Here is a 14,317-nt window from a genome sequence, read left to right on the forward strand (position 1 = left end):
CCATCTCCTGGTTCCACTTTTCCTCTTTGTTAGTTTTATTTTCAAGCAAAATCACCCTACTCCCATCAAGAAAATGAACTTCTCATTCCCAACGAAAGCCCCAGAACTTGAATCAGGTCTCGCACTGAATGGCTAGTGTCATGTTGGTCATGTTTCCTAAACCAGGCACCCATCAGCAAGGGCGTGTGATATACTGATTCATTCATTTACTTGACACATATTTATTTAGCATCTAAATTCCTAGGACTTTCCTGGGGGCTGAAGATAGAGCAGTGAAGAAGAACAACAACAACAAACTAAGAAAATGCATACATAAAAAGATAATTTTAGACACAGATTCAAAGTCAGACATTCTGGGTGGGAAGCCAGGACTCAGTATGTAGCAAGGTCCCTAGTGAGTCTGATGTCAGTGGTCTGTGTTCCACATTTTATTAGATGGTTGAAACACAGAATAAAGAATATGCTCCAAAGGCAGGGGAGCAGTGTTTAGCTGTAAGTCCCCCTTCCTTAGGTCAGGGAAGTTCTTAGAAGTGAACAGAGTAGACAACGAGATATCAATGATAATAGCTTCAGGATGGGCAGGAAAGCAGTCTGCTTGCTTGTAGAGCAAGAATGGCGCTATAATTGTTCAAGGCATCATTTCTGACCCTTGAAGGCCCTCTCATTACTTCCCAAGCCAAGATTCAGATACTTCTCACAAATATAAAAATTAAGAGTTGTTTGCTTCCTTTCTTCCCAGCTTAAATATCTGTAAAGATTCAGTCTCTGTGGGAACTAATAATCTTGTGCTCTAGATGTAGGTCTATCTGTTTAGAGTCCAGTATTTCTATTTTGGTTGATTATCATTCCACTAGCTGTCCCTCCTTCCTCCCTCTCTGCTTTCCTTCAGAATAGCCTGTTCTATCTCATTTCCTTCCCTTTCCCCAGAAAGTAAATTCTTGCCAAAAATGGCTCTATGTGTGGAGGTCTAGAGACTTGTTTCTTGGAGGCAAATAGTGAGAGATGCTTTGAAATCTGGTTTTATAAGCTGTTTTACCAGTTTTACCAGAGGTGAGAAACCAAAGCTGAGGCAGAGCAATGCCAGATAGCACTTCCAGAACTTTTTCATGGCAAGCCATCCTCAGGTTATTGCTGGGAGCATCTCCTACTCCTTTCCTTATTCCTCCTGTTTGCTTCATGGGGAAAAAAATCCTTATGCCATGTGACTTCCTTTTCCTCTGAAATTATCTTGCATTCCAGCCTTTGGTCACTATCTTACTGCTGCCTGAAGGTCAGAAATCAGGTCCTTCCCTTTCTGTGTTTGTGGAAGTGCTCAGTGGAAGTTTATCAAGCAGATGAATGATTGTCACAGTAAGGTGTGGGAAGGGGAAGGCAATTATAATGAAACAAAAGGAAGGCAGGGAGTGGTACCCAACAGAAGGAATAGGCAAGTAGGTGAATCCTTGATGGATGCATTAAGTATCATATGTAGAAGAGGCATCTGTTAGAATGCCACGTCTGGATAACAAGGTGGGAGAAGGTTAGAACCATTCCTTTAGAACCCTCCTTCTTGACTGTTCACAGATCATCACTTCAATAGAAACACGGATTACAACTGCAGGCTTAGAACTATAAGAAGGCAGAGTGGAGATGCCAGAACTTACCCTGTCTGGGTTCATTGTATAGAAGAGGGAAGTGAGGCCAGCAAAGGTGGGTGATGTGACCATGGTCAGCCAGGATCTTTCAGTAACAAAGCATTGCAAGTCATAGGCAGAAGCCAGGGAGGCCACTCACTGGGTGGCTGAGATTCACCCAGGAGCACAATTCTTAAAAAGTCTATCAAGTTATATAATGAAGAAAAAGCTGCTATCATTTAATCATTTTTGGATAATGGAATGATGAGTCAAATTTTGACTTTTCTCACAAATTCTTCTCTTGTAGTGAGATGCTTGGTAAAGTGTGGACAGCTCCATTTGTAGAGAAGAATAGCTGGAAATCTAATGGCAGCTCCTGATTTCCCTCTGCAACTGAAAAGCCTCCTGACTGATGATATCTGGTTCTTCTGGGTCTGGCAATTTCCTCTCTTTTTAAAGAGCAGATTGAGTAGAATTTGAATCTTAATTTAAAAAATAATAATAATAAAATAAAAAGATGAGAACACATTCAAATCACATGTCACTTCCTGCCTCCAACCCTCCTATCCAAACTTCTTAGCAAAGATTTAGTCCTTTACCAGGCTTCTCTGCCCATCCTCTCACTTTGTCACAAGTCTGAGCTCCTGGCTTTATTATTTCTAAGACTAAGTTATGCATCAAGTCTGGGAAAGTGAGCTATCTGTTTTGGTATGTGTGAAATTATCTCCTTTTAAAAAATTTATTTTAAACAGTCAGATGAATTGTCAGTGTTAATGCCTTGACTTTGGGAATTGAACCTAAGGACATGGCGTGTGTGTGTGTCAGGGGGGAAGAAATACAATCATGCATTCACTTGAAAAACGTTAGTTTAACCTTATATACTAAGATGAATGGGGGCAGAATTTCCTGAAGTCAAGTTCAGATGTGACATCCTTTCTAAAAGATGCCCAATTAAGATCACATATCAAGTCACCCCCCAGATTTGGACGTGAAAAGGCACAGGTATGGGGGCAGCAGTCTGTTTGCACTGCAAATTATAAGGAGATTTTTCTTTCTCTGTCATCAAGACATCATTTCAGCCATTTCTGTATAATTTTTGTGGGCTGGAAAATCCTTGTTGCCATTAATTATCTGTGTTCAAAACTGGAACGTGTGGAGAAAGGTTGGTAATAAAATAGGATGAAGCAGAAAATCATGCCAAATACCTCGTCAGCCAATAGTGTTGGGAAAAGCAGGTTCAGAACTATCTGTGAGAGAATTCAGCCCACCACAGGACAGGAGATAGAGGTTGTCTGTCAGATACACCTGTCCCTGTGTCCTCTCCTCTTCCTCCTACTTGGCAGGCTCATCAGAGTCAGCTTCATAGCACTGAGAGCCATGCCCCACCCCCAACTATCTACCTGTTTTCTTGGTTCACTTTGGCTCACAACACACTCAGGTTGGGCCATTGGTCTGGGTGGCCCAGATTCATTTTTGGGGGGGTTTGCTTTGTTTTTTATCTTTCCCCATTCTGATGGATGGCCACAGTGAAAACTTGTGGAAACTTAACTGCATTTGAGAAAGCATAAACACTTCAGGGAAGGTGTTGCTTTTTCTTCATTGTGTTTGGTTCAGCCCGGAGCCCTTAGACCTGAAAAGCATGCTGGATGTAGGAGGACTGACTTCTGGGTTCATTACGTCTACTGGCCAAATGCCTCAACCTGGCTGGGCTTGGGTTCCTCTTAGATTAAATTAGGAGGGTGGGCTGAGTCTCCATTTCCTCCCAGTCTCCTGGAGGGAGGTGACACTGTGACTCCTGTGGCACTTCTGTTCCTTTGCCTCTGGGTATAGTTACAAAACTAGCCCTCTCATTTTGTGCCTCATTTAACCCAATTTGTAAAAGAGACCTCACTTTTCTCTCAGATTTCAGTTTTGATATGCCTTTATGTTGGTGAATCATATTTTATAACCAAAACATTTTCTTACATTCCGCCCTAATTGGTTTGAGATGGGCATCATAAGGCCTAGTGCAGGAGGAAAGGGTCAGGATGTTAGGTCCCACATGTCAAGGAAACTGTCCCCTATTAGAGCTGAATGGATGAAGCATCATAACTGAGAAAACACATTGGACTTGAGCTCTCTAGCCTGGCAGCCCTCATGCCCTGGACACTTAGAAACTTCTGGGTTGAAAAATAAACTTCAATCTCTTAGAGGCAAAAAACTTTCCACAAAATCCTGGTTTAAACACAAAAGATGTAAATGTCTACTTAGCCGTAGAAGATTAGAGTTGTCACATAAGAGCAGCCATATGAGCTAAGGGGCCAAATTTTGGTGCAGGTGAATCAGAAAGATGCAGATGACATTTTTTTTCTGAAATGGAGCACATGGTGAAAAAGTAAGCGTTTTGGGCTGAAATATGCTGAGCACTCACTGAACCCCAGCTGTGCAAAAAAGCAGTTCAAGGTGCTTATGTATGGGAGTGTGTACGTGGTTCTCTTTTTTCTTTCCTGAACCCACTGCTGGAATCTATTGTCCTGTCCTCTTTCATAACCTTCTCTGCAGAGTAGACACACTCTCCCAACTGGGGCTCCATTTGCCCTGCCAAATCCCATTCTGAAAATCAACTCTTGAAATGGCAGCTTTAAGGGAACACAAATGGGGCTAACTAGGGAGCAGCCAAAAGGAATGGCTTGAAATCAGAAGTTAAAGAGGATCGAGAAGCCCTGTGGAGCGAACTTATATTTCCTAAGGATCCTGCTGTCTTGTGCCAGTTGAGGTGACCAGTGTCTCCAGATGGGATGTGCAACTTTGTGCGCTGGGCTGTAACTGCCTGTGATGATTGCAGTCTTCTCACTGCACCAAGAAAAAGAGCTACACCAACAAAAGCGCCAACCAGAAACCCACACTGTTTGAGGCAGGTGTCCTATTAAAACTGTAATTGTCTCCATTATAGAAATTCCTCCCCATGTTCTCATTCTTTGTTTCATGTACCTATTTTTCAGTAGTCTTCCTCCAACCGCTTCCCTCAAATCTCCCAGTGTCTCTTTTGTGAAAGAGAACGAAAAGAATTGCTAACTTTGACTTTCTTTCACTGTTAGGATGGATATACAAGAAAGTATTTTTCTTGTAAGTTTCTCATAGCGCTTCCTGCCTTGGGCATTGATTTTTGTATCCATCCATCTATCCATCCATCCACCCACCCCATAGTCATGCATTTACTGAACCTTGTGAGAATGTTGTTTGTTTTGGCCTGCCCAAAACTGTTCTCTCTTCTTCTTGGCAACAACTCCATTTTCCTTTGGGAAAATGCCTTCATTCATTTTCCTTTTTTGGTTTTTTAAATTTTTTTAAGCTTATTTATTTTGAGGGACAAAGACAGTGGAAGAGGGGCAGAGAGAGAGGGAGAGAGAGAATCCCAGGCAGGTTCTGTGCTGTCAGCATGTCACTCACCCGGGGCTCGAACTCACGAACCATAAGATCATGACCTGAGGCAAAACCAAGAGTCAGATGCTTAACTGACTAAGCCACCCAGGCGTGCTGCCTTCATTCATTTTTAATCCATGTGGTTCAGGTGAAACTGACCCCAGCAGTCAGCAGTAAGAGTGCATACATCACCCAGGCTTGGCCACTGCCCTGCCTCAGCGACTGGATTAATTGGGCAAGTCAGAGTCAGTCTGACTCCTTGGTCTGTGACTGGAACTCTTGGGAAAGACAATCTCTTGTTCAGCTAGATTGCCAAGCCATAGGAATGTCAATGTGGAGTTCCCAATAGCTATGAGGGAAGGAAGAGTGAGGCCAGCAGAGAAGAAACAGAAACAAGAGATGGTGAGTGAATGAGCAGCCACGTTCTGATAGCCCAGTGGAGCCTCTCGATCCGACTGCTGCAGTTCTGTTCCCTGAAGTTTTCAGTCTTGTGCGTGAATAAGTATCCATTTTGCTTAGGTCATTTTGAGTTGGGTTTCTGTCACTTGCAAATGAAGAGTTCTATCTATTCTGTGCCAGGTCCTGAGACCAAGACAAACCCATTTCAGAACCCAAGCAGCCTAGTGGAGTGCTTAAGGGTGTGAACTCTGTCATCTGCGTATGAATTCTGGCTTCGCTACTGACAAAGTACGTGACTTCACACAAGTTCCTTTGTGCCTCGGTTTACTCATCTAGAAAATAGTGAAGGTAAACAGAGTACCTATCTCACAGGCTATTGTGAAGATAAACTAATTCATCTAGAGTGTTTAGTATGGTGTCTGATCTGTAGTGAGCATTCGATAAGTACGAGCTAGAGGCAAATTGTGGCTAGAACCAATCAACAAGGTAACAGCCATACCAATATTCTCACGAATCTCCTTTGTTACCTTGTTCCTCCTCTCTATCCCACCTGTATAGATTGCATTATTGTTCCTAATTCATAACACCATGGTTGTTGTAAGCACTGGTGTTGTTTGCTCCTGTAGTATATCTGCAGCAGCTGACTGACCGATCACCTGTCCACCCGCCCCAACAAATGATGAAGTGAGGACATGCCATGTGGGAAACTGTCTCCAAGTAAAACAGTTGCCTCTAAATACACTATTGAACAAGTTGTTCCAGAAAGACTCACAGAACAAATTAAAATACTTAAATCACAAGGCTTATTAAATATATTTAAAACACACAACAGTAAGCAAGGGGGGGAAAGATGGGGTCAGTTCATGCACTTGGGATAGGGAGCAATTGGAGGACTCTACTACATGAATCCTGAGGTACACAATGTCTATATGCCCCGTCTCTCTCTGCCACTTCAGCTCTCCCTGCTCATAGTGTGGTTACTAGGACCAGAGTTGAGGTTTGTGAAAGAGGACTGTATAGGAAAGAATTAGCTTAGTAGGCTTAGGGTGCTCAAACTCTGTACATTCCAAAGAAAGGATGGTCCTTGACTACCTCTTGGGAGATAATCCTTGAGCCCTTGAAACAGATGGTCTAATAAGAGTATCTTTGTTTACCAAGGGCCTTGGGCCCTGCCAGATAGTTTATTATGCTAACAATGTGATTTATGGTAAGAGACTTGGGCCACATGTTATCAGTTGGACCCCTAGGGAACTGGGTCTGAGTAGTTAAGGTCAGTCACATAGGCATTCCAATAAAAATTCTGGACACTAAGGCTTGTTTGAACTTCCTGTTTGGCAATGCTTTGCAAGTGGTGTCATGCATCATTGCTGGGAGAATTAAGTGTCATCCATATAATTCTACTTGGAGAGGACAACTAAGAGCCTGTACCTAGTCTCTCCTAAACTCTGTGATATGCACCTTTTTCTTTTGCTGACTTCTATCTGTATCCTTTCGCTGTAATAAATTGTAACCATGAATTTAACTGCTTTTCTGAGTTCTGTGATTCTTAGCAAATCATTGAAACTGAGGGTGATCTTGGGTATCCCTGACACAGGACCCCCAGATGGAAGGTGCCCTAGGCCAACGTCACATACATGTGCTACTACAGAGATGTAGGAACAAGTATGCTATAGCTTGCTGATTAGCTAGCTGAGCACCTACGAGTTCTATTTGAACTTGGGCACAGCACAGATGGGCCCTGAAGGATATAACCAACTGGTTGCCCAATTAGGAGATCACGAATATCAAATGCTCACATATATTTAATGCTTCTTGATATTTAGCCTTACATATATTTAGTACACTCTGAATATTTGGTGCTCAGATGCATCATAAATATCAGGTGTTTCTTGGTCCTTTCATCCTTCTCTCCATGTGATTAACATGCACATGTTCCACTTGCCAACTACTTATCTTATATTTATACTTAACACATCCCCTAGGTTCTGCCTATGATAACCACACTTTTTGCTTACTAGCTACTCATTTAGACTTACACACCTTCAGATAGTTTGCCTATGTTTGTAAACCACAAGCTTACTCACTTACTAGAATTGAGTATTCTCAAAACCATGCACATCACAGGACACAACCTGCTAAGTGAGATAGGGGAGGAGAGTCACAAGCATATCACTGAATCTTTAGTCCTTCAAGTATTTCTTATGGAATAATGATAATAGTGATGACAGCGGAACTCACATATTCAGAGCTACTACTATGTTCCAGGCATTTTTCTAAGTACTTTATATAAAGTAATGCTTCATAGGAACCCTATGAGGTAGAGGACATTCTAATCTCATTTTCACAGAAGAGAACATAAGACACAGGCGAGTGAAGAGATTTGCTCAAAATCAATGGCAGAAGTGATGGTGGAGCCAGGAGTCACAGGAGAGCTGGCTCCAGAAACTATGCTCCCAGACACCGTATTCCGCTCACTTCCAGAACAGTGCCCCGGCTGAGCTCAAGTTCAGGCCTTGTAAACATTGCCGAATGTAAAATATTTGAAAATGCTTAGGCTGAATGTTCATAAGAAATTAGAGTGAGTGAAGGTGGAGGCACATTAATTTATATTAACCTGTGACAAGACCATCTTTCAGAAGGAGCTCTTATAACTTCCTTCTTCGAAAGATGGCCGCGAAGAACAGAAGTTCAATATGGTAAAATTTCGCCCAGGGCTGGCACAGGGAAGTAGATATTCATAAGAGAGAATTCGACTTGGAAGCGTTATGGGCAAAGAAATTACTTACCTATATACATATTGAAAATGTATCATAAAAATGGAAAATCAACATCCACACCCACTTCAGATCTACCGGGTATTTGTCACAAAGTTCACCTGCCTACTTGCATACTCCAGAGTTGGGAAGGCTAACAAAAAAGGGGGTCCAGAAGCATACACAGGGTGGGTGAGATCAGAGGGTGTCACACTCAGGAGTAGACATTTTAACATTTCTTCCTTTAAGCTACATACTTTTGAATGGTTATGACAAGGGTTGCAAACAGTAACTGTTTGGGTTATTTTGTGGAGGCAGGGCTAAAGAGTGGAAAATGACAGCAGTCTGTCAAAGGATTTGAATACTGATGCTTGCTCTGCTCTCTTTGTGTGGCCCTTGGTGGACCTGTGAGCCTAACTCTTGGTGTGTGCATTTGCAGAACTAGTGACCACACACCTGTGCTGAGGAGTCACAAATTCTGTGGTATAGTGAAACGAGGCGAGAAAAATGTACTGTTGGTGCCTGGCATACAGTAGGTACTCAGTTAACGACAGCAAGGTCTGAAGCATGTATACATTTTGTCAAAATATCCCTTTTGGAGATGAGCTCCGAAATTTTGCCCAGCCTGGATTTCTATTTGTCCTCAGAATGTTGGCAGGGGCCAGACTGGGAATTGGATTCCTCACTTGAAATAAAATTTTCATGACAAAACACAACATTTTATCTTTGAGTCCTTCTAAAAGGAAAAAAAAAATTCATGCGGTTTCTTGGAAACCAAGTGCTTCTTTACATGAGCATGTCTTAAGGCATAGTGGGAAGCCGGATCTTCTAGAATGGATGAGAGTAGGGAGTAGGACTACTAAACCTGACAAAGTCTTTTTGAAGTTTCACAAGATCCTAATTTTATAGACTGAGAAATTTTGCTAAGTCTCCCCACTCCTCTTGCTCCTTCCCCCTTCTCCTGCCACAAGTTAATGATCCCATAGGCAATAACCCCCACAGCTAATGAACCCAACACAAACCGGCCCAAGCATTGTGCCTGGTATCAGCCTCCAGATTCAGCCTTTGTCCAGGAGAGGGCGTTGCCATCAAACGTGGCCTCCTGATCAGCCCCCTCCCTGCAAGTCACTATAACTCCCTCAGCTTTGGCCACACAGTTCTCCTCATAATTAACCTCTCTTTTTATAGCTAATGGTTCTTACAGCGAGGCCTCTAATGTAGAGCAGCCAGTAATTCACCCTGAGGGTTTCTTTCCCTGTATGAAACCAAAGCATTTTAAAAAAGAGTCTTTCTATGCACAGCAGCTGTCTAAAAGTTGCTTAGAAAGCTAATAGGAAAGGCCTTCATCATTCTGAGGGTAGCCCCACTGGACCTGTGTTTGATTTCCTTGTTCTTCTTCCCCTTCACTTTTTTTTTTCAATAAAGAAGATCAAATTCATTCCCATTTAGGCATGTTCTGTGATTATAAATGGTGCCCCCTGGTATTCCTGGGAATATCTGACTATGGGTTGCTGCTGGCTGGCACTTCAGAGAACTTCTAACCTGAGAATGATATTGTCCTTAGGAAGCCTTCAAAGATAGACAAGCTGTACTGCCCACCTGTGAGTTCAAGGGCACATTTGTTGAGGCTAAAAAGACTAGAACCTTCTATCAGATAACCTGCTAACAAATAGTTCCCACCAGAATACCAAGTAAGTAAATAAAACCAAAAAACAAATATACAGATGAAGAAACAAAAACTCCAAGATCCTGAAACAAGAAAGAAAACGAGTGGCATCTTCCGACTCTATTTGTAAGTAAGAGTAATCAGTTGTGTGGTGGTCATTCTAAGGAAAGCTAACATTTATGACTGATTTAGGTCATTCCAGACACTGTTCTAAGCACTTTATAATTGTTCCCTCACATAATCCTTGGGACAATCGTATAGGGTAGATGGTATTAGTCCTATTGTACAGACGAGGTCACTGAGGCGAACACACAGGAGGCCAGAAAGTGTTGGCACATGGCCATGAGCTGGCTCTTAGCCACGCTCTGGCCAAGTTCATAAAGCTGCCTATGTAAAGATGTCCTCTGAGAGCTGCTCTTGGGTGACCTGCTGACCTTCCTGGCTGTATGTAGCAGCTGACACTATATTTTCTATTGCCCAGCATTATAGCTCCAGGAAAGTTCTCCCTTCTAAAGCCACATCTCCAGCCTACTCTATCTGAGCCTCTTCTCAACCCAGTTCGTTTCTAGATACCAATACTGCAGCCATGTCAAACCACAGAGTGAGTAAGAGAGAGCAACATCCAATGAACCTGCATTGGGTCCTTGCAACGTGTGGGGTTCTGAGACACAGAGATGGAAAAGCCAAGGGTTTCATAATCTGGTGGTGGAATAGACAAGTAAATAGACCATTCTGATACATGCAACAAATATTACAGTAGTTATAATAGCACTTCATTTGTATCAGGCACTGTTCTTAGCACATTTCATAGATTTTTCTCATTTAATCTTCACAATAATCCCATGGGTAGCTGTGGCTAACATTTTGCATATGAGGAAGAGGAGGTACCTACAGGCTATATGACTTAGCTATAAATGGAAGAGATGGGATTCTGAGTCCAGGCAGTGTGGCCCCAATCCTGTACTTTAAACCAAGCTGCTCTATGGCCTCTGTCCTGATGGAAGCAAGCTCAGAGGAAAGTGCAAGCACAGAGGAGGAACACTCCCCCAGGCAGAGGGGGGTCTTCCCAGATGAGGGGATCCCAAGTTGAGTGGGGTGGTCTATACAACCCAGTAGTACATGACTGGTACAAGACATGGGTTGAGTGGTGCAGGCATACCCTAGAGTATATGCTGTGGTCAGAAGCAATGGGCTGGCAACATGGCAACGTGGATATATCTTATGAACGTAAGAGTGAGTGGCAAAAGGGAGACAAGAATGGGGCTTGTAGCACCATGTCATATATGTTCCTTAAAAATGCATACACACGAAACAACAATATACATATATAAGAACATATATAGGTAAAATGATTCGTATCAAACAAAGTAGAATGGTGGCCTTTTGGGATTGAGATGGAATTCTAGTGTGGGGAGGAATAAGATTAAATAAAGAGAAGCATCGTGATTGTAGTGTACTGTGAAAGGAGAAGAATACATCAGTTAACCCTGAGTCCCTGAGAGAAGAGGAGGGTGGGGAGGAAGAGGATCCTTATTAGTGTTGGTCAAACATTTCTTTGCCAGGATTTGCCCCCCCTCTCTCCTTCCACAGGGTGTAGCATGAGGACCAAGTTGCTTTCTCCAGTGTGATCCCACCCCCTTCTCATCATCGATTGGTCCTCAGATGGGTACCTGACTCAAACCTGGTCAATCAGTTCACTTCCTTTTTAGAAGGCTTTAGTGTCTGATAGAGACAGTATAACTGAGGGTTAACGCCAAACTAGATTAAGGGCCAAAGTAGATTTAAACCCTGCCTGCACCGTGAACCATGTGACCTTGAGTATATAGCTTAGACTCCAAATACCTGGGTTTTCTTATATGTGAAAGATGAAAATATAATACCTAACTTGTGTGAAGATTTAGTGAGTGAATAAAATGCATGTGTAATGCTTAGAGCAGTGTCTGCCATACAACAGGGGCTCAAGAAATGTTGGTCATGATTGTTTCCTAAGAACTTGGGAATTGGGAAACTAAAGAAAGGTCTTTATCTGGATGGCTGATCAGTATGCCAAGGAGTAAGTTGCTTTCGATTTCACGAAGCAGCCTCATTATTTTATCCCCATGGGCCATGAAAATATCATCATTTTATGTAATATTTGTGAGGTGAAAGGGTTTGGGAAGGACTGTTAAGCAGGAATCAGTCTCTGGTTTAATTTCTAAAGCCTGGAAATACCCAAGTGGAGTTCATAGGATACTTCAGTATTTTTCCATTCTATCTCTCTCTCATTTTTTTCTGCAGTTAGTTTACATGTATTCTTGTGACTTCCCTTTAGAATCCTGATTGAGGTCATAATGATAGTGAAGACGCCACTGCTCAGCCCCTTAGCTCATCTCCATACATGGCAACTTCCATGCTGTCTTCCTCACAGGGAGAGTCACCCTCAGGTGCTGATTACTGAGTTGGAAATTGTTGAGAAACAAGTACAAAATCATGTATCTCTTCTACTGCCATGATCAAGCCCCAGTTCACACAAATGATAACACAAAAAACTTGAGCACACTGGATTTTATGTGGAATCTTCTGGTGTAATAACACGTTTCTGATTTCATGAGGTTTAAATATGTTGGTAAAAGAATCAGTTCTGCACTTACTCATTTACTTCCATGCTGGTAAGTTCTATTTACCATTTCCTAATAGGATGTTTATACAACTATTTCAAAAATAGCCATTTTTGGTCCTTAGAAAAGTTGGCCAAGTCTTTATTGGAAATTCAAAGTTGCATAAAAAACAAATAAATGATTGACTTAATTTTTTTTTTAGAACCAAAGTACTTACAAGAGAATGTGAAAGTGAATCAGAAGGGACGAACACACACAGAAAACCTTCCCTGACCTTTGGAAGTCAGAGAATAGTCAACAAACTGATTTAAGCAATTTCACTGCTTTGAAGGTTTCAAAGAAGACTGATTTCTGTTTGTTCAGCCACCATTTGGAAGTGCAAAGATCAAGGACATCAAAAGTGTTATCTGAACTTTTGAATGTGTTTGTGAAATTGCTAATATGTCATGGAGGCATTTTTCAGAGATCTGCATTGTGGCACTCTTTATCTGTGTCAGTTTGGCAGGTGCCATCTGATCAAGTGAGTGGCCCTTCCGGCACACCAAATGCCTTCCAAACTCCTTCCAAAGGCATACCAGAGAGAAAAGAAAACCAGTCATTTCCTGTGATTGGGAGTTAGAGTCAACCAAAGGGCCTATGATGACTTCCTGAGGATGTTTAGTTGGTCACTACAGTGGCTGACAGCTGGTGCATGAAGCTTGTAGTCTACACTTCACAAGCAGCAGTATTAAGTCTTCAAAATCATAAAGAAGTGCAGTCATGCTTTGCAGGAAGAACTACTTCAATAAAGTTTATCTGAGGGAGTCAGTCCAGGGCGATATGGTACTCCCCATCATTAGGGACCCATACTCCTTCCTGTTTGCTTCTCTGCTGTGTGTGACTTGCATTCTCAAGTTCACTTCATGGTGCAAGTTGGCTGTTGATGCTTCAACCTTCCGAAAGGAAAGAGGATGGGAGGAGAAGAGCATGCCCATCTCCCTTGCTCCCTTTAAAGAGACTTACTGGAAGTTTCTTGGGCCACTTCCAGTTATAACCCATTAGCCAGAACTTAGTCTCATGGTTACACCTAATTATAAAGTAAGGTAGAGACTACAACCTAGCTAAAATTTAGGGGGTCTGTTACCATAAAAAAAGTAGAATGCATTCTTAGGGACAATTAGCTAGTTCTGCCCCATCATCCTTCAGGACTTAGCTCAAATGTCCCCTTTTTAGAGACCATCAGAGCCCATCCTGTCAATAGCAGGCCTTCCATACTTATTATTCACCACATAATCAGCTCAGTTCCATAGAAGTGATCTTTGTTTATTTGCTTACTTCTACATTTTATGTTCTTGCTCCTCCACTACGACAAAGTTCTTTAAGTGTAGGGACCTTATCTGTCTTGCTGCTCACCTCCATACCCCAGTACCTTACAGTGCCTGCCACATGGTAGAAACTTGATAAACATGTGGAATAAATGAACAAATCATGAATGAGGGCCCTTAACAGAGAAAATCAATGAGGTATTAGGACTAAATACATAAGCTCTGGGATTAGATAACCTTAATTAAAATCTTGACTCCACCTCTTATTAGTAATGTGACCAGGGGCAGTGACTTAAGCTGTCTAAATCTTGACTTCTTCATTTGTAAAAATGGAGAGGAGGGTTTTGGGAGAATGACATGAGTGAACACATGTGAAATGCTTATCTCGTTGCCTGCTGGATAGGTAAAAACAAATGTTAATCTTTATACATGACCACAAAAATAATTATAGTTTTTGTTATTATTGGGATCTCTCTAGTCCCAAGATTTAAAGGAGGCATGCCAGAGGAAGAGACTTTAGAGATGAGCCCAGGGGATAGGCAGGAGTTGAACAGACAAAGAAAAAGAGTAAGGGGAGAACATT

The 14,317-nt window shown here is 42.1% G+C and overlaps 1 protein-coding gene across 1 annotated transcript in view; it reads right to left on the bottom strand.

Annotated features, from left to right (window-relative positions):
* Positions 1–191: 191 nt before the first annotated feature.
* The window catches only part of CPQ (carboxypeptidase Q), a 483,553-nt gene continuing 469,427 nt past the window's right edge, over positions 192–14,317 (bottom strand). The window contains exon 8 of the mRNA XM_053208531.1: positions 192–2,095. Coding sequence (XP_053064506.1) covers positions 2,067–2,095 — 29 coding nt within the window. The 3' untranslated portion in view covers positions 192–2,066. The remainder of the gene's footprint in view (positions 2,096–14,317) is intronic.

Source organism: Acinonyx jubatus, chromosome F2, assembly GCF_027475565.1.
Source record: "Acinonyx jubatus isolate Ajub_Pintada_27869175 chromosome F2, VMU_Ajub_asm_v1.0, whole genome shotgun sequence".
Lineage (NCBI taxonomy): Eukaryota > Metazoa > Chordata > Mammalia > Carnivora > Felidae > Acinonyx > Acinonyx jubatus.